The sequence below is a fragment of the Alosa sapidissima genome, chromosome 23 (assembly GCF_018492685.1).
Source record: "Alosa sapidissima isolate fAloSap1 chromosome 23, fAloSap1.pri, whole genome shotgun sequence".
Lineage (NCBI taxonomy): Eukaryota > Metazoa > Chordata > Actinopteri > Clupeiformes > Clupeidae > Alosa > Alosa sapidissima.
The window spans coordinates 7,321,315-7,342,832 of record NC_055979.1 but is presented as its reverse complement, the minus strand read 5'-3'; the positions used below and the strand labels follow the sequence as shown (position 1 = coordinate 7,342,832).

Below are 21,518 nucleotides of genomic sequence, written 5' to 3'. Positions count from 1 at the left end.
GCCTCTCTGAGATGAGCCGGTGGAGGTTTTTGAGCTGTAAGACAGGCCGTCTGTCAGTGTACTGATGCCATGCTAAGCTATAGATCACGCCGTTTTTTTCAGAGGTGGTTTTGAAAAGTGAAATATCAAAAGAAGAAGGCCCAGACGTTGTTCTTTCACCCTGCTTATTTTATTCAAGGCCACGCTCGGCCATGATAGAGGTACAATGCCGCACATTCCCCATCATTCAAAGTGTAAAGACAGATTCTTTAGAAAGGATGGACTCCTGCCCTGTCTCTTGTGTTGTAATAGCTCCGCCAACTGGCTGTAAGAGATTACTACATGCTTCACACTGGATGAAGTTAGAATAATTTAAAGATTTTCGTATTGACAACATAGTGTGCCCTGGAGGTATTCGTTTCCAGAAGCTAAACAGTTACTTCTCCCAGCTTTCGAAGTACCCTGAAACAACTTGCCACTCTATTAGGTGCATTTCCGTTTTGTCCAATAATTCTTAACCTATGAGGTTATGAGGTTAAACATCCATAATCACCATTTTACTCAGAGCAGACAATGAGTCAGTTTGATGTCAGATTACACCTAGTGTTTAAAGCAGCAACTCCATCTTTTTCCCCTTTATGTTATTGTTCTCAGGCCCCTGCATGCCTACTTCTCTTTGCTTCCTTCGTTCTGACTTCAGAGGGTGCAGCCTAACTGTCCTGTAGCTCTGTTGCCCCCTTGTGGTCACTGGCCTTCACTACATCACCACTCACTCATCGCCTGCCTCATTGGCTTCGCTTTGCTGGCCTAGCTTCGCTCTCACTTGGTTTATATCCATCTTGTGTGCCCTGCATGTCATTTAGCTCAGTGTAGCAACTAATTTGTCTCAGTTTTGACCTTTTTAGCATACATTGGAGTATGACCATGGAATGTTTCAAGTTACTAGCTGAAGATTTGCTCTGTTCTCTCCACCCATGGTCAAATGCCCCCAACTTCTCCCCTACTAACAAGGATGCCTCAGTGCTGCCATGAGGTGTTCCTTGCACTAAATTTTGCATTTTGACTAAGACTTCTCTATGGATCCATGTGATCATCCCATTCTCCATAACCTCATCATGCACTTATCATCCCAGGGTACTCTACACAGAAATGCAGTTTGCATCCCATACATTTAAACACTACTCTATGTACCTCAAGTTTCACCAACCCATGTTTGTGCCTGCTCTCTTGTGACTTTGTATACAACGCTAAGGACAGAAATAAATTATGTGTGTGTGTGTGTGTGTGTGTGTGTGTGTGTGTGTGTGTGTGCGTGTGTGTGTGTGTGTCACATCAGGTGGGTGTGAGGGACATGTAAGAGATGTCTATGAATATAAGGTGTAGACTGATCCACCCACTCTCTCTTGTTCTGTCTTCTCTCATCCCTCAAACAGATCATCCTGAAATAGGCCACAGGGGAACTGTGTGTCAAGAAGCTGCACTACGAAGCCCAAAACAGTCCATCTGTAAATACTACTACCCCACACCAGTAGAGCTACAGCAACCTGCATGTTAAAACTATAAAAAACTACACTACCAATCAAATCTGATACTTATACCATGTGAAGTGCTGATGTAATATATACAGTGTAAATCTTCTGCTAGGAAAAAAAAATCTACATACAGACATTGAAATGATGCCATTTGACTTTGACAAAGAAGAGTTGAAGAAAACAAATATGTATAGCACATGTGTTTTCAAGGCGGAAGCAACAATTTTATTTAAATGGTTGTTCCTTCGTCAGATTACGTGAAACCTTTTCATATTTGTTTAGATCTGAAAATCAAACTCTGCACAATGTTCATCCTAGGGGAAAGATTTTAAAAATGTCTTATTTGCACTGTTCTAAAAGATAATAGTGCTTAATATTAAGTGTTTAATTGTTTTGAGTGGGAATAGTCACAGAAAAGTCCCTCTAAAGCATGTCTTAGAAACTCGCCGATCGGGCTTGCCTATTGTTTGTTTTCCCGGCATGAGGGATTGCTTCATTTATCTTTTCCCTCCCTCTTACCCATTTTACTCATTTGACAAACAGAAACATGAATGTCAACCAGCTGTACTGTTTTTGTTATTTTTTTATTTTTTTTTATTTTGGTGACCAGCTGTAGTTTTTTCTGTCCTCTGAGAATGTGTTCCCCTTGCCAAACCTCCTGGATGACAACATCTTTCTCTCATTGTGTCTCTGGACCTGCTTGACAAACCTCAACAGTGGGAAAATTAACATTCATTTTTCCATGCAGACATTCTAGTCAATATGAACAAAAAAAAAAGATAATATTGAGAGATTTATTCTGGAAAGAAACATGCACACTGGCTACCGATGTGCCATAATCTGGATTCTGTCTGTGACTCCGAAAAGGACTGTTTTTTCTGTTCCAGCATTTTTTGATTGTTTGTTTGCTTGAATTGTTTTGGCCATTTGGAGGCAAGATGATTACTTGTATGTGTGTGCATATATATGTGTACGTTTGTGTGTGAGGGAGAGACTGTGTGTGTGCGTGTGCGTGTGTGCGTGTGTGTGTGTGTGTGTGTGTGTGTCTTTGTGCATCAAGGGTGAAAGTGAGGATAAAAAAAACAGCAGCCATCGGGTACTTACCTGTGGCTTCTATTCTGTGCCAAGGGCTTATACCAAGCTGTAAAACTGCTGAGGAGACACACATACACACGTGCACACACACACAGTGTAAGCCTTGTGTATCCTATAGGCACATTTTTGTCCATTAAGTCCAGTCTAAAGGAGCACTTATACCAATCAGAGAAGTTGGATGAGAAACCAGAGGAGATGGAAGGGGGCACCAGATACAAGTGCTTAGGCTCCCAATGGGGCAGCAGTCTGTTTTGTTTTTTGTTTTTGTTTTGTCCAGCTTTATCAAGGACTATCTGTACGGAGGGCTATCTGTGACTGACTACTGCCAGTGTGCTCTCACCTGGAATCCTGTTTTATTTGACAAACAGTAGAAAAGTGCCTAAACAAATAATCTTTCACACAGCAGACATCTTGAGAAGATGCTGGTGTCTGGGAAGGAAGGAGAGAGAGAACTCCTCCACAAATACGCACACACACACACACACACACATACACACACACACACACACACACACACACACACACACACACACACACACACTTTGGAGTTGTGAGTCCCCCTAATAGTTTGACAAATAAGAACATTTTTAAAAACAAATTGAGAGAAAAATCTAATGGTTAAACACATTTCATGCACAAACAACAGTGTTTAAGTCTGTTTCACCATGTTATGATGCATCAGTTAACACCATGTGTACTTTTCACCAGAAAATAACTTGACAGTTGGGGCAGAATGTTTAGTAATGATTGATAATGTACTCTTTGTTTTGTAGTATTGATTATTTTTGTAGTCCATACTGGAAAAAAGTAATTGAGTGGGAAACACAAGAAATATATTGTGATGTAATTCACTGTCTGTAATATGTATATCTGTGTGTATTCATTGTCATTTCAATATACTCGCGATGAACACGTTAAGTGTCACGCAAATGACAACCACAAAGCTCATTTAAGTCAGGACTATCACCGGGCTCGGCGTGTCTGTGTTTAAGCCAGGGTAAAGTCCTACTCTTGTCAAATTAGTGTCCATTTTATTATCTGGTATATTTTACTATTTCTCTACTACAGACTGTATTTTACTGTACAGCAGTAGAATGGAGGAGGAAGTACACACAGCCTTCTATTTCCCTTTCTCTCATGTGTGGCTATGTATGTGGGTGTGTACGGAAAAGTGTGTGTGTGTTTGTTTGGGTAAAGAGTATGTGAGGGTGTCTTGCATGCATGCATGCATGTGTATATATGTGCACATGCCTGGGCACATGTTGGTGTGATTAAAGACAAAAAAATCAAATCGGAATCATGATGTATTTTCATGGTGCTTTGATGAACACAGACAATCCACAGACTTCTTTGGTTCCATAAAATTAAGGCACTGGTCTTAGTTTATTTTTTTGTTGTTGTTTTTCTTTTTTCTCTCATTTAGTTTTCTTCACAAAAGTTACAGTTTTAATGTAATTTTTGATGTGGAAAGTCATTTAAGTACATTTTAATTTCATTTATTTTGTTTGTTTTGTTAAATAATAGTTCTAGAACAATGTTGTAACCTATATTTTAAAATGAATGTAATTTATTAAGCTGTGCTTACCTCTGCATGGTTGGTCCCTCAACTGGCTCTTCGTGGAGGGTCAGTTTTGTCAGAGAGAAGCAGAGAAAGAGGGTGAAGTCTTGACTCTCTCTGCCTGCTTCTCTCCTTTTCAGCAACAGTGGACAATGCATTGCAGTGAAGGCAAGGCTTTGGAATTGCTTGTATTATGTAAAACTACAACAACAAAAAAAAAGAAAACAAAAAAAATGTTTATTGTATAGGTAACAATTTACCAAAAAAATATAGAAAAAAAATACTTTACACTGTAGTATAATAGTTATTTCATAACAATATTAAGTTGTTGCTGTGGCAACCTAAAGTTGCAATGACTAAATTTCGGTATTTTTGTAAATGTTTGTTCAGTTCATTTTTTTAGAACACAGTACATTAGATTGTGATGCAGATATGGGATCATTTCCTGTTATGTTGAGATTGTATACCCTTCTTTTCAGTAGGATTTATCAGACTTTGTCAGTGTAAGTTTTAAGATATGATAGGAAGTACTTGCCAATTGTATGTAGTGTGAAATAACTTAAGAAATTAGTCCACCAACAATATAGTTGAGCCATAATCTATTCAGCTGTTCCCCATTTTACATGATTGACTAAAGGAACTCCTGGCGTTATGAAATGTCAGTGATAATATATAGAGTGAAACAAATATTGCACTTTGTTCCCATGTTAAAAAAACAAACAAATTGATGCTCATTGGGTATGGTATGGCAACGTTACAATATCATGCAGGTTATTCATTGCTCATGACAATATAGAATATAATATTCAACAAGCATCTTGCATGACATCATCACTTCAAATTAGAGGTTAATTTACTTAAAAAGACAGTAACATTAGAAAATATAATGATATATTGAATGTGTGTTGTACTAAAATATATAGAGATATATTATTTTACAAAGAATATGCTCATCATACACAATTCTGTAAACCCCAGGTTTGGATGTGCTGCACCCAAATCAAATAGAAATGTTATGACAAGTCCTACTTTAGTTATTAAGACAGACTGATGGTGTAAGTTTAAAAGAAGCACTTTCTGACCAGTTTGATTGACTGAGCAGACACAGCTTATCCAAACACCTTGCCTTACCTTAAGTCCACTGTTCTTAAGATTTTATATTTAACAGCTCTTAAATGTAAAAGGTTGAACTGAACCAGTCTTTTTTTGTTGTTATTTTTGGAGGGAGGGGAGGGTTGGGGAGAAGGCCAAAAAATGAAACCATGTTTTTCTGTTGTGAGGCCAAAAGGATTAACTGATTTCCGAGACTCATGTGGTTGAGTCTCCTTTTCATTTGTTGTTAAAATTGTCATTGAGAATTTGGTGGCCATCCTGTGCCATAATTGGTTTTTACCTGAGGGGTGTTTATGTTACTCAATTTTAATCATAAATGCAGTTGCCCATCTGAATCACCAAACAAAGACAAGAAAGACAAAATGATAACAAAACCAACTCCTTGGATAACAATACTTTTTGTGTAATCATTTCAAAACCATTATTTGTGCATATATATATATATATATATATATATATATATATATATATATATATATATATATATATATATATATATATATTATGTGCTATTTTATGTTCTATAGTCAAATGTTTTTGGTTCAAGTTAAATAGTGTAAAATTTATTGAAAGAAATAAAAATATAAGGATTTCATTTGTCTCCTGAGTCTTTTTTTTATAAGAGAACTGAGGATTAAATGCATATTACCAAGGATTTAAATTAGTGACGGATCATTATCAGCTTTGTATCACTGGGCTGACCTCTAGTGGTGTGTGTATGTATAAATGTATGTGCTGAGTTGTAGCAAAGTCCTTTAAGGCAAGTCCTTCCACTAGGCGGCCATATTGCAACGCTTTTTAGGCACTTATCGGGCATCTATTTCGGCAGAAATGCGCATGCGCAAGGCTTCACGACACTAATATTAAAACAGAACATGATACAAATGTCTACATTCTGTGAACACTTGATAAGTGGAACAGCCTTTCGGACTTAGATTGCACATTATTTGCATAGTTAGTATTTAAATATAGCCCATACACACCACAACAGGGTCACAATGTCAAATGTACAGTGCTGGACATTAGTAAAAACTGCTGTCTCTGACAAAATGCACACATTGGCCACACTCTAAAGCTTGCACTGCTACCATTACATTATACCAACCATTTGGTTTCAAAGAAAAGGGTTGTTGATGTTGTGTGTGTAATTTATCTGGAGACCCCAACCCTGGGGAGAGTTGCAACACTGAACAAGGACAGTTGCAAAAATATATACATTTAACTACCCAGATAGCAAAATCAGATTGGCAGATAGGGGACCGCTGGTGGTATGCCGTTGTACCACCATCTCTTTAAATTTAACATGTCATGAATATTAAGAAAAGTTAATAAAATTATACGTGGAGTATAACTAAACAAATGAAAAAGATTTTAGACCAATATGTCAAAATATTGGCCAATTTGTCTGCAACCCGCCAGAGAACAGATGAGCAAAATGCCAGCGGACCGCCAGCTATGCCCCCAATGCGCGACAGCGGTCCGCCAGCCTCTTGTTATCTGGGTATGTTTTGCTTTTTGTCTGTAAGCAGTATTTTGAAAATATGCATTGTTATAGACTAAGGCAGGGTTTCTCAAAGTTTTGATTGGTGAGGGCCAATTCAGGAACCCAACATTAACTGAGGGCCGCCAAAGGGGCGGGGGGAGAAAAAGAAAAAAAAAAACCTGGAAAAAAATCCCATTTGTAATAATTTTAATGACCAGGTTGCATCTCAGCAGTTTATGTTTATTGCATTAAACAAATTTTAGTTCATAACTGAGGCTAAACCTGGCAAAACTTGTGAAAATCTTAAGAAAAATTGCAATGCACACACAATCCCTGGGGTTCTCTACCCTCAACAGACAAATTTGGGATATAACTGTTCTGGTTGCAGTCCATTTCAAGTACAAACTTATTTAGAACAGTGTGCCTTGCTTCTTATCAGCATAGGCCTTATTCAGGGCCAATTCCAGCTACCAAAGCACCACAGGAAAACCTGACGGCCACTAAACACCACTAAATGGAGATTCATTCTTTTCAAAGCACACAGTACAGTTGTACAGTTTTAACAGTTTTACAGATGTTATAGCGGGTCGCCAAAAATGTTTCCGCGGGCCTCCATTGGCCCCCGGGCCGCACTTTGAGAACCTATGGTTTAAATAAATAAAAGTACAGATAGATTAAATAATAATTCTACTTTAATCAAATTTGCCTATTTTTAGTTGGAATGTGAAGAAATATCCTACTGTTGTTTGCTCTATTTTGATATGGCTTGGGGAAAGTTGGAGACACCTTTTTTGCAACCATCACTTTTATAATTATATTTATTTCATTTCATACATGCCATCACTCTTGACGACATCATGTGGCAGATAGACGCAGCAACTTGACACATACAAACTGAGTCTTGGTTAATTTACACAACCAGCAATGAATTATGTCGTCACTCGGATGAACCCAGCCCTGGCGTGATCTATTTCAGGTGGCGGTACCATGTTACCATGGGAACAGCATCCGGGATGATACTTCCCTCCTCCTTGGCCACATTCCTGAGCGACAGCTTGCATTGGTTACAGTTCAGAGGATGTCAGCAGCTCGTCCACAGAGGCAAGAGACTTTTAAAGCGGAAATCCAACCCACTGGAATCACGCTGGCCTTAAGAGCACACCAGAGCTGTGGGCGAGGCTTACAGCAAATACTCGAGCCTATTGGAGTTTATATACATCTATTATGTGGGAATATACCCAGGCCTATCCAACTCACTGGTACGGAAGCCGACTGGAGACTTTGTCGTAGAGGAAGTGTTTATTTTTTCGACTTTAGGGGAGAAACTGCTGAATTGAACCAGCTTAAGGTTTTTTGGAGAACGTTGGAGAGTCCGCTGAATTTCAGAGGAGCGCAGCTCATCTAGCGGCAGCAAGTTTATGTTTTTATTTCATCGTAATGTGGTGATCTGGCATTGTCAATTAAATGTAGTTTGTCAGTGTGTCACGCTTTTGTACATTTTATTGTCCATGACCGTGCGCCGTAGCCTACTTAAGCATCTGACAGATTTCTCTCCGGATCAGTTCTGCTAGCCAATTTCTGCAATGAAGTCCAGCCGTTGCCGACGGATCTTTGTGTTCTGCTTATTTATTTTCTGCAGCTGAATAATTGCTAAGCTATAACCAGCCATGCCCGAGCCTCTATTGTCTCATTACAGGATGGAATGCAAGTTTTGCGTTGCACTGCGCCACACTATTCGGTTTTATACATGCCCGGCGTTGCTCGTTGGCTGTTAGCGTTTGCTCTTTTTAATTTGACATTAAACGCACCAAGAGAGCAATGCGTGAGTATAAAGTAGTGGTCCTCGGGAGCGGTGGAGTCGGGAAGTCCGCTCTGACGGTACAGTTTGTCACCGGAACATTCATCGAGAAGTACGACCCGACAATCGAGGATTTTTACCGCAAGGAGATAGAGGTGGATTCCTCCCCCTCTGTGCTGGAGATCCTTGACACAGCTGGAACGGAGCAGTTTGCCTCTATGCGGGACCTCTACATCAAAAACGGCCAGGGCTTCATACTAGTATACAGCCTTGTCAACCAGCAGAGCTTCCAAGACATCAAGCCAATGAGAGATCAAATAATCAGAGTGAAAAGGTGAGTTAACTGAAGTGGGCAAACGCCAAGGTGTATCACGACACAAGTGGGCAAACACCAAGGTGTATCACGACACTCTACTGTATTCGTGATATACTATGAGCCTGTAAGGTACCAAAGAAGGTGTTTTGCAATAATTACTGCATCGTCCAACGCACTAGCCTATATGCTTCAGGTGACTGGTGTGTCTGTATCCCAGCCAAAAAAATAATGGAAAGCATGACCCTTCATGCAGACCCCTCAGACATTTTTTTAAGTCAGTGCGTTCATTTGCTAGCCCTCATCAGATTATGTCTGCAGACCTAACATTGTGTGTGTGTGTGTGTGTGTGTGTGAGAGAGAGAGAGGGGGGGGGGGGGACTGTGTTTATTCACTGGAAAGGTATGGGGGAAAGGCGCAATTGTGCATAGATGAGCTAGGTGGCAGGTGTATAGGCCTATTAGGTCCGAGTACCATTCATCATTACGGTGATGGAGATGCCTATCATCGTTGAACTTTCTGAGACCTTTAAGCTCATAATTATAACCACTTTCCACTCATGCCATTTTGGGAGCTCCAAGAGTGCAAGTCATATGGAGCACATGTAGATCCAGATGTGCGCTGTAGTCACCTGAATCTGTTCAGCATTCTGTTTTTTTTTTTCCACCGCTGCCTGTTTTGAGTCCAGATGAAGAATCGGAACGTCTGGAAGAGCGCTGTCAGATCCACATTCCTCTCCTGGTAGACATTTACCAGCAGCACCACGTGCCTGATGGCTTTCCCGTGCTTTGAGTTTTCTGTGAGGCCTGAAATAAAGCATTCCCTGGGTCCGGCATCTGGAGTTTGGAATGCCCAACAAGAGAGGATCACGTCACTATTGCGTGGTGTCCTCATTCCTTTCAGGGTAATGCCTGAAATGGCTAATTCTAACTTACTACCTCCTCCCTCGCCCTCTCTGTCTGTCTCTGTGATGGAGTTGTAGGCGGTGTGAACTGTACATCTATAGATAGACATAGAGCTTGACGTGGTAGTACTGTATTGAATTTTACATCTCAGCCCAGTAGAGGCCAACACAGTGTGTGTGTGTGTGTGTGTGTGTGTGTATGTGTGTTTTAGGATAAAACAGTCCTAATTCAGGTTGATCACAGTGTTCAGTGAGCAAGGTGCAACATTTTTTACATTGATTCCGAAGCATAAAGTATAGCCTATAGCCTACATTGACTAATATCCCCCAATAAGATGTTCTGAAATAAAAAACCTGTGACTTAAAGTGTTTTGATAACTTTTACCTCTTCACATCTGAATTTTACAGATAACAACCATCAACACTATAACCTACAGCATTACTATAGTCTGTGTCACCTTTAGCTTGCTGTGGCAAATATGCACTGAATGTGCAGTTATGTGCAGCTTGTGCAAAACTGAGTGTGCACTCTAAACACATGGCACTTGTTTAAAAGGCAAAGGAGTTTCCTGACCTGTTACCTGATGTCTTTATGTTCTCATGAGCTCTTCTTTCTACTTTGTAGGACTTAATGCTGAGGGGTTAAAAAGAGATCCTCAGCTATAGATAAACAGTATGTAGTATATTCATTTAGCATGTTGCGTGCCAGAACTTATAGTCCCCTGGCAGATGTAGGTGATGTCTAGGTGTGTTTTTTCACGTATAGAACAAATAGCCTGAATTTACTGCTGATGCAGCGAGCAGTAATGCGCCACATTGAGTTTTGCCCACTCACCAAAATGTAATGGGATTTCGTTTAGTCGCGAGCCAGAGAAACATCAGGGCTGCATTAGCCCGCTATAACCTAAAGCCACGGACCACTCTTGGCAGGGAAGTCATGGGAATGGGAAACGGAGGGGGGATCCAAGTGTGAGGTCATCTGCGCTCGATCCCAGTTCGTCGGTAACCCCCCCACCCCCACCCACCTTCCTCCACCACCACCATCCCCTTGTAGAGTAGAGGAAGGAGATGGGCTTGTACTCTCCTGGATTGGCTTGCATTACTCAGTGTTTTTCTAAAGCTACTAATGGAACAGGTTAAGGTTAATGTAAATTGCTAAAGGTTTATACTTATACTTTTAGTCATATATCTTTTAAAAGACTTGCAGTAATGTAGCTATGTAGCTGACTATTCTTTATTTGTAGATTGCATGCATTTTCTTTTCTTTAACTCAAGAGGGCTCTTAAATATTAACCGGCAGCTGTCCTCATTATGTAAGACACTTGTGTACAATGCCAATATGCCACTCCAGTGACCTTTAAGAGATGATTAAGTGCCACTTTTGACCTATAGATGCACGATAAGGCAGCAAAAACAAGTACCTAAACAAAGTTAATATCAGAGAAGTTAAAAATAGAGTTGATGACTGAGACCATTCTGGTTGCAGGGCTCAGCTCAGGATGACAAGCTGAAATGTGTCATGGGAGACTTAGCCTCCAGGCCATGGAGCTGGGATGGGAATACTTGGATTGTCTTGCTGTGCAAACAGAGGAAATGAATTGAATCGCAGAAGAAAAGTGTACACACATTCACTGATTTATGAGTGTGGGGAAAAACACAGTCAGATGCACCAAAGCTAATTATTCCAAATGCGTTTAGTTCCTCTGTAGAGGGTGTAGATGCATACAGCTGCACTGCCGTTAATTCCCAATTTTTTCTCAAGCTCACTCCTTCCTCCATCTGTTTTATTTCCCTGTAAAGCGTTGTTGTTGTTGTTGTTGTTGTTGTTGTTGTTGAGGAGTCTATCAACAAACTCCTTTTTTGTGCCATTTTCCCCCCACACGCCCGGAGATCTTGGCATTTACGTGGCATTGTTTTTTCTGTGGTGGACTGGTGGGCGGTGTGAACTGCAGCCTGACTTCATATGCGGTGGGACTGATACAGAGCCCATACTCAACCAACCCCTCAGTGGTGTTGTGGGCATCTCTCCCTCTCCCCCAAATCAACGCAAAACGGGCCGACGCTGTGCTCCACGTGTGCTGTGTGAAGAGATCATATTCTCTAGGATGTCTGTTGTGATTTTGGTCTGTTTGTGGGAATTAAACCAGATGGTGCTGGAGAAGATGACATTACATATTGAATGGAATAGAGGAGGACACTGCACACATGGTGTAGAGGAACTGTAGCAGCAGTCCTGTGAAATGAGTGGAAAGGAGGCAAGCAGGAAGGGTATTGGTTGCTGTTGCGAGTGATTATATTTCAGTTAAGATACTGGGGAGAGCTGTATGCAAACTGTCCCCCAAGATGCTATACGATCAGTAGTCTCCACAAGCTCATAGCAAATTGGAATTTTTAATTGAGTTATTTACTGTGCAGTAATAATAGGTTTGTATTATTAGATTTTTTTTTGTCTCTCTTGGTTCCAGAAAGAAACTTTGTGGAGCTCTTCTGCTGTTTTGCCTTTTTACAGCTGATTTGTTCAGATTTCTCTTTGTTCCTTTTTAATACAAACATTTTGTGCCTAAACTCCCCCAATGCCACTCCCTCACAGTGGGAGTTACCCCCTGCCAACATTTACCACCCGAAACACCAATCCCAGCATGCTTTTTGATTCTCGCAACGTCCTTGGGGACACCACATCTGGTTTTGATGCTTCTGAGTTGGAGGGGGGGTTGGTGGGATGCTAACGAGCATCCATGTCCGCGCGCTCACTGCTGCTGCGTGGAGGAGAGGAGAGGACGGTCGGCCGAGCTGAGCACTGGCGAAAGAGCAGCACAGCACTATGGGAGGGGGCAGAGGAGAGGAGAGGATGTGTGGGGGGGGGGGGGGGGGGAGGCTGGGGGGTTATTGTGTTGTGGAGAGTGCATGTCAAGGCTTAATTAGTGTAATTGCAGCGCACTGTACAATGGGGCTTGGAGGTGGTTGGAGCAGCTTCACGCTGTTTGTGGCTTATGGCAGCAGAGTAAAGACGCGACGCATACACATGTATATACTGGCCTCTGTGTGCACACAGTGCTGGATATCTGGACAGGCATAAGAAATTAAAATTTTAATTCATCCATGAATCTGTATGCCTCAAACTTGTGGGAACTTAATAGGTATCAGACAACTCACGTATGTGTTTCAGAGTAAGTGTGACTAAATAGTGAAGAGAAAACAGTGAGTGGGAAGCCTAGTGTGTTAGGCGTGTTTGTGAAATCTAAGAGTTTTCATTAAGCAAGGAGCATCCATGCTTCTCTATAACTAGAAACTATTCTGCATTTTTAAACTGCACTTTACACTATATCAGGGCCAGTAGCAGAGTGACTATTAGATTAGACTCTTGTATAAGAACCAAGTGTTTGCAACGCTAACAGCTGAAAAAACAGTCTAATGCATTTACAACCAGGCAGCAGCATGACTTGGCAGCAAATACAATATACATCAGAAATGTCCAACAAATATAAAAAGATATATTTACAAGAACGTATTTACAAAACAGAGTTGTTTATGATCTGTTAGTCATTTGTCGATGACATATTCAGTTGATTTAAACACTTCCCTTTTCAACACTCCTGCTTTGATTTGCCATCAAATATTACTCCTGAATTGGCCATCTAGCTGCTTGCTCTGCAAGGCTCTACATCGTGGTATTGGTGATGTCCCTCTATCGGCAATCCCTGATTCCACTCCTGTCCTGGACAGTGCACTCCTGCATCCAAAAGAGCAACCATGTTGGGATTAGTCATTCTCCCCCATGTGCCTATTTGTGGAGCTGTGCTCCCCCCTGCCTGCCACTGATCTCCTGTCTCTGTCTCCAGGTGACATTTCGTCTGTGTAGCACTTCTCTCCCACACACTTCACACCTCGCCGGCAGGAGACTTCCAGAGCGCCCGCGCTTCATTCCGTGCGTGTAAAGGCCGGCTCCGCGGTCTGTCCGAGGGGGTTGGGGTTGGGGCAATGGGGGGGGGGGGGGGGGGGTTAGGGGGTTAGGGTTCTGGTTGGCTCCAGTATGCAGTCTTGCTACAAGGATGTTTGGTTGTGACAAAGGAATTTATCCTCTTACGGAGATTTGCAGCTAGCAATTTCTTTTATTTAAAAGTCAAGAGCAAGAGTCCCATTCTGCATTCAACATTGCTGATTCAAGGTATATGTGTATAATAATGTGGAATGTTAATGTAACGTTAAAGAATGGGTAATGTAGGGAAGGATAATGGTGCCTGATGCTCAGTCTAACACAAGCTGTTTTTACACTGCATGTGTAAAGAGGAAAGCTCCACCACATGGGTCTTAATTGAACTTAGCCAGTGAGTTGAAATACATCAATCTTATGGCACTGTACTACAGCTAACTCTCCCTGAACAGCCCTCTTCCTCCACCAGTCTCCCACACAATGGGGTGTCACGGCCAGATCATCACTCATGGGAGGCAGTGGCCGTGCCGCTGCCGGGGATGATCCAGCTGTCCTTAATGAGACTAATCGCCCAGTGATAGTTTCTCCTTCGTTCTCCTCAGTCCATTCATCTAGTTTTTGCAGGCGTGACGGCCATAATTCTGCCCCTTTTCTTTTCTCTTTTGTATCACCCCCCCCCCCCCCTACACACACACACACACACACACACACACACACACACACACACACACACACACTCCAGTGATGATGACTCAGCTCGTCTGTGTTCCCGGGACCACGCTCCAACAGATCTAACCCCTCTACACACTCTCTCTCTCCCTCTCTCTCACACACACACACACACATACACACATACACACATACACACACACACACACACACACACACTCCCCTGCACCTCTGGCCCTCTCCGCCACAAACAGACCCCCCCACCCCACCCCCTCCTGACAGATCAATATCTGTGATTTGGAGTAGGTTGGGCCGTGATTAATGGCTATTGAGAGGCGAGGTTGCCTATTATGGGATGTCCAGGACCTTTACGGCCCCTAGAAACCACTGATTAGACCCTGGACCTCAGACGTGCGGAATTGGAGAATAAATTCCTGTGCCAGTTTTTTTTCTCTCTCTCTCTCTCTCTCTTTTCAATTTTAAGGCTCTTGCGACAGATTCTCAGGGACACTCAGACATGGCTCAACTCTCTGTGGGTACGGCATCATGTGCTGGGCTATATAGCAGGGGCCGGCCCTGAGAATAGTCTCCATGGTTGATTGTTTATACAGCAGCCCGTGCCAGTAAGGCACAATCCCAGTAGCAGATGTGCAGACGAGCTCGAGACGGGACGCAAAGCAGGGCCATTTCAGCCTATTACAGCCCTCACTGACAAACCCTTAGTTTTATTCCCCTTGGCAGGAGAGGGGTGGAAGCCAAAAGTAGGGTGATGAAACCACAGTGTCAGTAAATGTATGTCGACAGAAGGAAAAAACCCTGGCGCTAGCTGAATCCATAATGGCTAGCTGGCTAATGGCCCAGAGTTGGCCCACCTCTGCACCGAAGCCTCTTGACCAGGAAGCATGACGTTCCTGAGCAGCGGCTGGTAAATTAATGCACAAAGAGAATATAGGCTGTCTTGTCTTTCACAATGCAGCCCATTGCACAGCAGGATGAACAAGGAAGGCACTTGGCATTAAATTATGCATGCATTCATTGCATGACTCTGTGTGTGTGCCCAGAATGCTTGAGAGAGCATCCTGTATACATCTGATAAAGTTTGTCAGCCACAAGTCAAAGAGGCGCTAGCAAACGTGTCAGGGGCTTTCAGGATATTTGTTTTGCATGATGGCACTTGCTTAAAGGTTAAGTGTGTCCTTGTCAGAAAAGGTGTGGATGAAAAATCAAATGCAGCTTGAGCTATCAAGGCCACCTCAGTCTTTATGAGCTAGCCATAGAAGTATTTTACTGCCCTGACAAAAACCAGAGTGGTTGGTATATTACATTTACTACACCATGTCTGTAAAATCAGTTGACCAAGTGCAGGTTCATAACTATGCACAGGAGCGGCCTTGTCCCCAATCATATTAGAGATGACAAATGGATTTGTCTAATGAAATTTATTCACATATCATACACATTGCAACCTAATTGATTGTGCATGCAATACAAAAAATGCTATTTATATAGCAATATTGATGTGGGGAACAGAGGAATAGATAAATAGTTCAAATAGATCTTATTAAAACCACTGTCCAATGTGTTCTGCTTATAAAAACAAATGTATCAGATATATAGTCATGATAGCCTGTGGTTTTTGGTTCTTGGAAATGTCCCAGAGTTATGGGAGTTATTACCACAGTTGTCATGCAGGACACTACTCTCATATATGTTCCTGTAAGAAAGAAGCAACCATGTTTGTGTCATTAACCTCCAGTTTTCCTTGACCTGCTTTTTTCATCTGTGTTTGGGTCAGGTATGAGAGAGTGCCGGTGATCCTGGTGGGGAACAAGGTGGACCTGGACAACGAGCGGGAGGTGTCGTCAAGCGAGGGCCAGGCACTGGCCGAGGAGTGGGGCTGCCCCTTCATGGAGACCTCGGCCAAAAGCAAGACCATGGTGGACGAACTGTTTGCCGAGATTGTCAGGCAGATGGACTACGCCTCTCTGCCGGACAAGGAGGACCCGTGCTGTTCTTCCTGCAATATACAATAGCTCTCCTCCCCTCATCTGCAGGGTCTAGGGTTATGCTGATAAGCGTGGAGGAGAGGGTGACCTTTTTTTTTTAATCACCATTAAAGAAATCACATTCCATCAAATGACACAAGACCAGACAAGAGTGTTGCAATTGCCTTGCGATCTCAACAGAGATGGAGAGAGAGAGAGAGAGAGAGAGAAAGAGAGAAAGAGAGAGAGAGAGTGCAATAATTGCTGTTGGTTGTCACTTGCCAAGTTTACTCCATAGATGCACGTCAGCCACAGCAATGTTCCGTCTGATTTCTCACCCTTTCATTTTGATGTTTGAAATGAAGCCAAGTGGTCAAAGCAAATAACTCACATGAATTGGGTCAATAATATGCCCGATCATGAGACCATTGTTTCTCCTGCCCCTGTTGGTTTTGCCACTTGACCTATAAATTGGTTAGTATCATCCAGTGTTAATTACAGAAACTCTGTCTTGTGCCATTCGAGCCCTGTGAGGTTGACGTCCAGTTCCGTCACCCCAGTGACATCTTAGGGATTGTGAAGTCCAGTCTTATCCAAAAGGTTGGTGAGTGACTTTGAGTGGTTTTGAGTGCTGGGTGTCACCGAGGAGGACCATTCAAGGCCCAATAAAGTGCTCAGGGGCATTTACTAAAACTCATCAGGGAATCAAGCTGAATGCTGGAATGAGCTTGATTAGATACAATCAAAAAAAGTCAAAATGGACTTTGAGATCTAAACCTGTGGAGGTATTGGGGTGGTTGCAATCCCGAGTAGAGCCATTGTTCTATCCAAATGTTGAGAATGTGAAACGTATATTTTTCTTTCCTCACTTGTGTTGAACCGGAATAAGTGAATAATGAAAACGAAAGACATGCCCTCTTTACATTTTCTAAAGAGTGTCGGTGGAAGTTGAATCCAATTTGTTTTCAAGGTGAATGTTTCGTTTTGATCACTGTTTTGCTATTTGATATCAATAGTGTAAGACATGTTTCAAAAATAGTTACATTCAAATGGCAACTCTCAAGAACACTCCACCTGTGTGTGTTTATCCTGGTTTTACCATGACAAATCAGAATAATGCAAGATGAATTGTATTGATTAAATAGAACACAGTTGTGTATATTTTTTATGGAAAATGTTAAATGTAAGAGGATTTATCAAATAATGTGCATGGCTAATGTGGAAATCACATTGTTTTCTGTTCAGGTTTGTTTTGTTTTATATCGTAGGTGTCCATAGGGATTACATAATGTGGATTATTCCAACAAATCTACACTTTTGACTCCTGTTGAGGCCTGCGTCTACATTACCATGTGGATATATGGTTGCCTTTTAACCCACGCCATTGTTATCATTTTGTTTATTTTGTATTTTTATGCAAAGATCATCACTTAGAAAAAAATATTTGTTTTAACAACACAATAAAAACATCCTCAATTCCACTCTAGACATCAGTCTTTCTATGTGGCTCAGGTAACGGACCTCACAGTATGTTCAAGGATCATCTAGTGAAGCATCACCATCCAGAACAGGGCCACCGTAATCCTGAGCCAACTTCGATGCTTTGCCTTATTCTACAGAATTCTCTTCCAGTCCACATAAAGTTCCCCTAAATGTTGGCCACTGGGAGCCAAAAGTGCTCTTTGGGTTGACATTTGAACAGAACCCTGGCGTCATCATACCTGGCACTTGCTAATCTTTTTTCCCTCTCTCTGTTGAGGTCCGGATTGGCTTGAAACTTTTATTGTATGGGGCTGCTTAAGGTTTCCTTCAGTAAAACAATATGGAACGACTAGAACGCTACACGTAATGAGGTTGTGGTTTTCACTGGCTGCTGGTTGCCGTTTTTATGACCAGCGTGTTATTTAGATACAAAGCTGCTGTACACAAAACCCAGGCCAGGACTGTTACTTGTGCTCCCCACGAAGCTGTATCTCACAAACTGCAAGTGAAGCACTACCTGGTAAGTAGTGCAGGGCAATTACACGAGGAAAAGTGCCTTTGATCTTATCTGGGCGTGTTATTTATGTTGCCCTGCAGATCAGGGTGTTGCCTTACAGTAATGGCCTCTTTCTGGGAGGACTCAAGCTGGGGTCCAGCAAACAAACAGTTTAGTCCCTGTGATGTGGTGGCCACATTCATAAATGGAGCGGGTGGCCATGCTGGAACGGTTAGAGATGGACTGATGTAGATAATACAATCTGGTTACCGGAACTCACGTTAGACTAACATTAGATAATATCTTATATACACTGAAGTCAAAGTGCATATTACAGCTGTAACAAAAACATTTGCATTTGGCTCAGTCCTGTATGAGTATACAGGACTGAGCCAGTCCTGTAAGTTACTGTTTTTATTTAAACAAGGTACCATGTACCACCATGTGCCATCCGAAATCCTTTACTCAGTATGTAAGGTGCACCAACAAGTAAATGAGTGTTGACAAGAAACTCATGCAAAGAATCTCATTGCCTACGAACAGACCGCAGCCACAGAAACAGCAACAACACAGAAGCAAAAGTTGTGTCACTGGTGTAGGCTATCTGCAGCTCTCTCGCTTGCAGGCTTGGGGCTCATGGGAAATCAGTCGAGGGTGGTGAGCTCGCAGATTGCTGCAGGATAAGCTAGATTTGAGACTATTTTGACATTTTTTTTGTTTTGTTCTGGGTGCAAGGCCACTACATCAGCATCAAACCGCATGGAATTGTTGTGACATTTTGACAGTTACCTTCACCTGAATTATTTCCCCATTTCCCTGTTCCTGTTTTGTTTTATTTGCTTTTTCCCCTCATGCATAGTTTCACCTGGTCTATTATAGGTGTATACATGCTTGTCAGACACTATATTGCATCAAAACAGGGTAATGTAACATAATGAACAATGTCACAAAAACAGAAAGGTTTCAGTAGAACGCTCCTAAATCTTTGGCCGACACCCTCAGATGATAATAACATCCAAAATATGATTTACTGCCAATAGGAGGCAATATAAAATGGTTCATATATAATCATATTCTCAGAATATGTCCACAAAAATGCCTATATCTGATACATTTTAGGACACATTTCGGTATGTGCATTTTTTTTTTTTTTTTTAATTATTATTTATATTTGTGTGTGTGTGTGTGTGTGCGTGTGTGTGTATGTGTGTATGTTGGGTCTTAGAGAAAGGTGCTGATTAGAATTGGGGCTGAACTTAGGGTTGATTACAGATAACATCTACAGTTCAATGTGGAGCTGAATATAGAGGTATCCTGCAATCAGCAGTTTATTTGTTAAGCTGTTACTCTGTGTGAAAATAGATAGCAACTTTAACATTGCACTGTGGATCCTAGCAACCGCATTTGGCATGTAGGCCTAATACAGATGTTCCAGGTGTTCTTACCAAAATTACTAGAGCACTCCCTGCCACAACCCAAATCCCAAATCCTCCTTCTATCCTTAGCCCTCCATACTGTTTTCTCATTTCCTCAGCATAATCCAGTTGAGAGTTGATTGCAAGCATCAGTGATCTCCCCTAGCAGCAAAGAGTTTTCATGACTATGAAAGTGGCCTTTGGAATAGTCATCAGTGAGATGTTTTTCTCCTTAAAGGCTGTCCTGAAGATGAAACTTTGGCAGGTCACATAGGGTTGACTGGATATCAAATAATGATATTAAAGTAGTGTTGAGAAATGGTACAAAGGTCTCTGGGCGCCCAGAAAACAACCGGACACTGTGTGATTTATGGCTGTTAACCAGCACTACATTTACTCCCCTTGTTTCTGGGAGGCTCTGTCTAAGGCATAATTTGTGCTAATGGCATCCAGCTCTCTTTTTCTTTTTTTCTCTCTCTCTCTCTCCCTCTCTCTCTCTCTCACACACACACATACGCATGGCCTCCCCAACCCGCTGATTCCACCATGAGTATGCGAAAGAGCAGACACGCTGCATTCATCACTTTCTAATGTTTCATTAGTGCCGTAAAAAATCGGGTTGCTGTCAAGCTAATTAGCACCATTACTTTTCTCCATCAGATGGCGCATAATGCCAAGTCAAATCTCTCATTAGTTCGGCTGGATTCATCAACTCTGTTGCGGTTACTGTGAAACACTTGCTGACACAGGTAGACAAATCTTTGCAATGTGCACAAAGCTTTGCAATGTGCAATTCTAAAACATAAAATACAGGCTATGAAAGAGTGAACCAACAGTTTTAGTGCTGTTTGAGTACAGCAGGCACCGTCTCTGAAACAACTGAGAGTGTGATCAGAAAAAAATTAAGGAAAAAGATCACAGAGGAGAAAAACAACTTGAAAAGTCTGACACAGGAGTTTATATGGGAGCTCCCTGGCACATCAAACCTGACCGGGACCCAATGCTGCAATAAAAGGAATCTGTTTCCTTATACGTGTTTGTCTACCGGAACATGCATAAAACAGATGCAGATACAGACCTTGATATTTCGAAGCTGTGCACTGTGCAGTATACAAATCTCTGTGCACCCAGAGTCAGTGAGTTCATGGAAGGTTTACTATGCTTTGTTTTATAGAACATTGTGTGAGGATGATGAAAATTTAATTATACTCTTGGTGACAGCTGAAAAATACCCACCACCAGCCTGTTTTATGTTTTTTGTTTTGTTTTCTTGTTTGTCTCAAGTCAACCAACATTTATGCATTATTTTGATTAAAAGCTATATTCTGGCACAGTCTAAACTCTTTTGGAAAATATTTTTTCCCAATATTTTATTAAATACAAATATACTGCATATATAAGTGATTTGATTTGGGCAGTAAACAATAAAACATACACTATACAAGAATATTAAGTACACGTTTTGGTAGCAGAGTAGAATGACAATTCTTGTGTGTAACCAAATTAGGCTGATACTGGTGCAAAACTGTTACAGTACACAATATTGAATTCTATCTTGATGGGTATTGTTTAGGTAATTTGATTGAACCTGCTAATGATGTCTGTATGTTATGCTTGAGAGAAAGCAGAACTTTTCTTTTACTTTGCAGAGGCAGCATTAGGCTAAAGTTAAAACAACTCCCTCATTAAGGAAACACAAACAACGTCCATACAGCCAAGAAACTCTGTACACAACAAAAGTGACATTGATGATGTCCAGGCTCGA

The 21,518-nt window shown here is 41.6% G+C and overlaps 2 protein-coding genes across 13 annotated transcripts in view; both read left to right on the top strand.

Moving 5' to 3' along the window:
* Positions 1-5,872, top strand: part of mbnl2 (muscleblind-like splicing regulator 2) — a 57,825-nt gene extending 51,953 nt beyond the window's left edge. For all 12 annotated transcript variants that reach the window (XM_042081445.1, XM_042081447.1, XM_042081448.1 and 9 more), the window contains one exon: positions 1,413-5,872. In XM_042081445.1, the coding sequence (XP_041937379.1) occupies positions 1,413-1,534 (122 nt within the window). In that variant the 3' untranslated portion in view covers positions 1,535-5,872. The remainder of the gene's footprint in view (positions 1-1,412) is intronic.
* A 2,140-nt stretch (positions 5,873-8,012) lies between these two features.
* Positions 8,013-17,826, top strand: rap2ab (RAP2A, member of RAS oncogene family b). Its single transcript, XM_042081385.1, has 2 exons — positions 8,013-8,892; positions 16,171-17,826. Exons 1-2 carry the CDS (start codon positions 8,579-8,581, stop codon positions 16,406-16,408), a joined length of 552 nt encoding a protein of 183 aa, XP_041937319.1. The 5' UTR covers positions 8,013-8,578; the 3' UTR covers positions 16,409-17,826.
* The last annotated feature ends 3,692 nt before the right edge of the window (positions 17,827-21,518 follow it).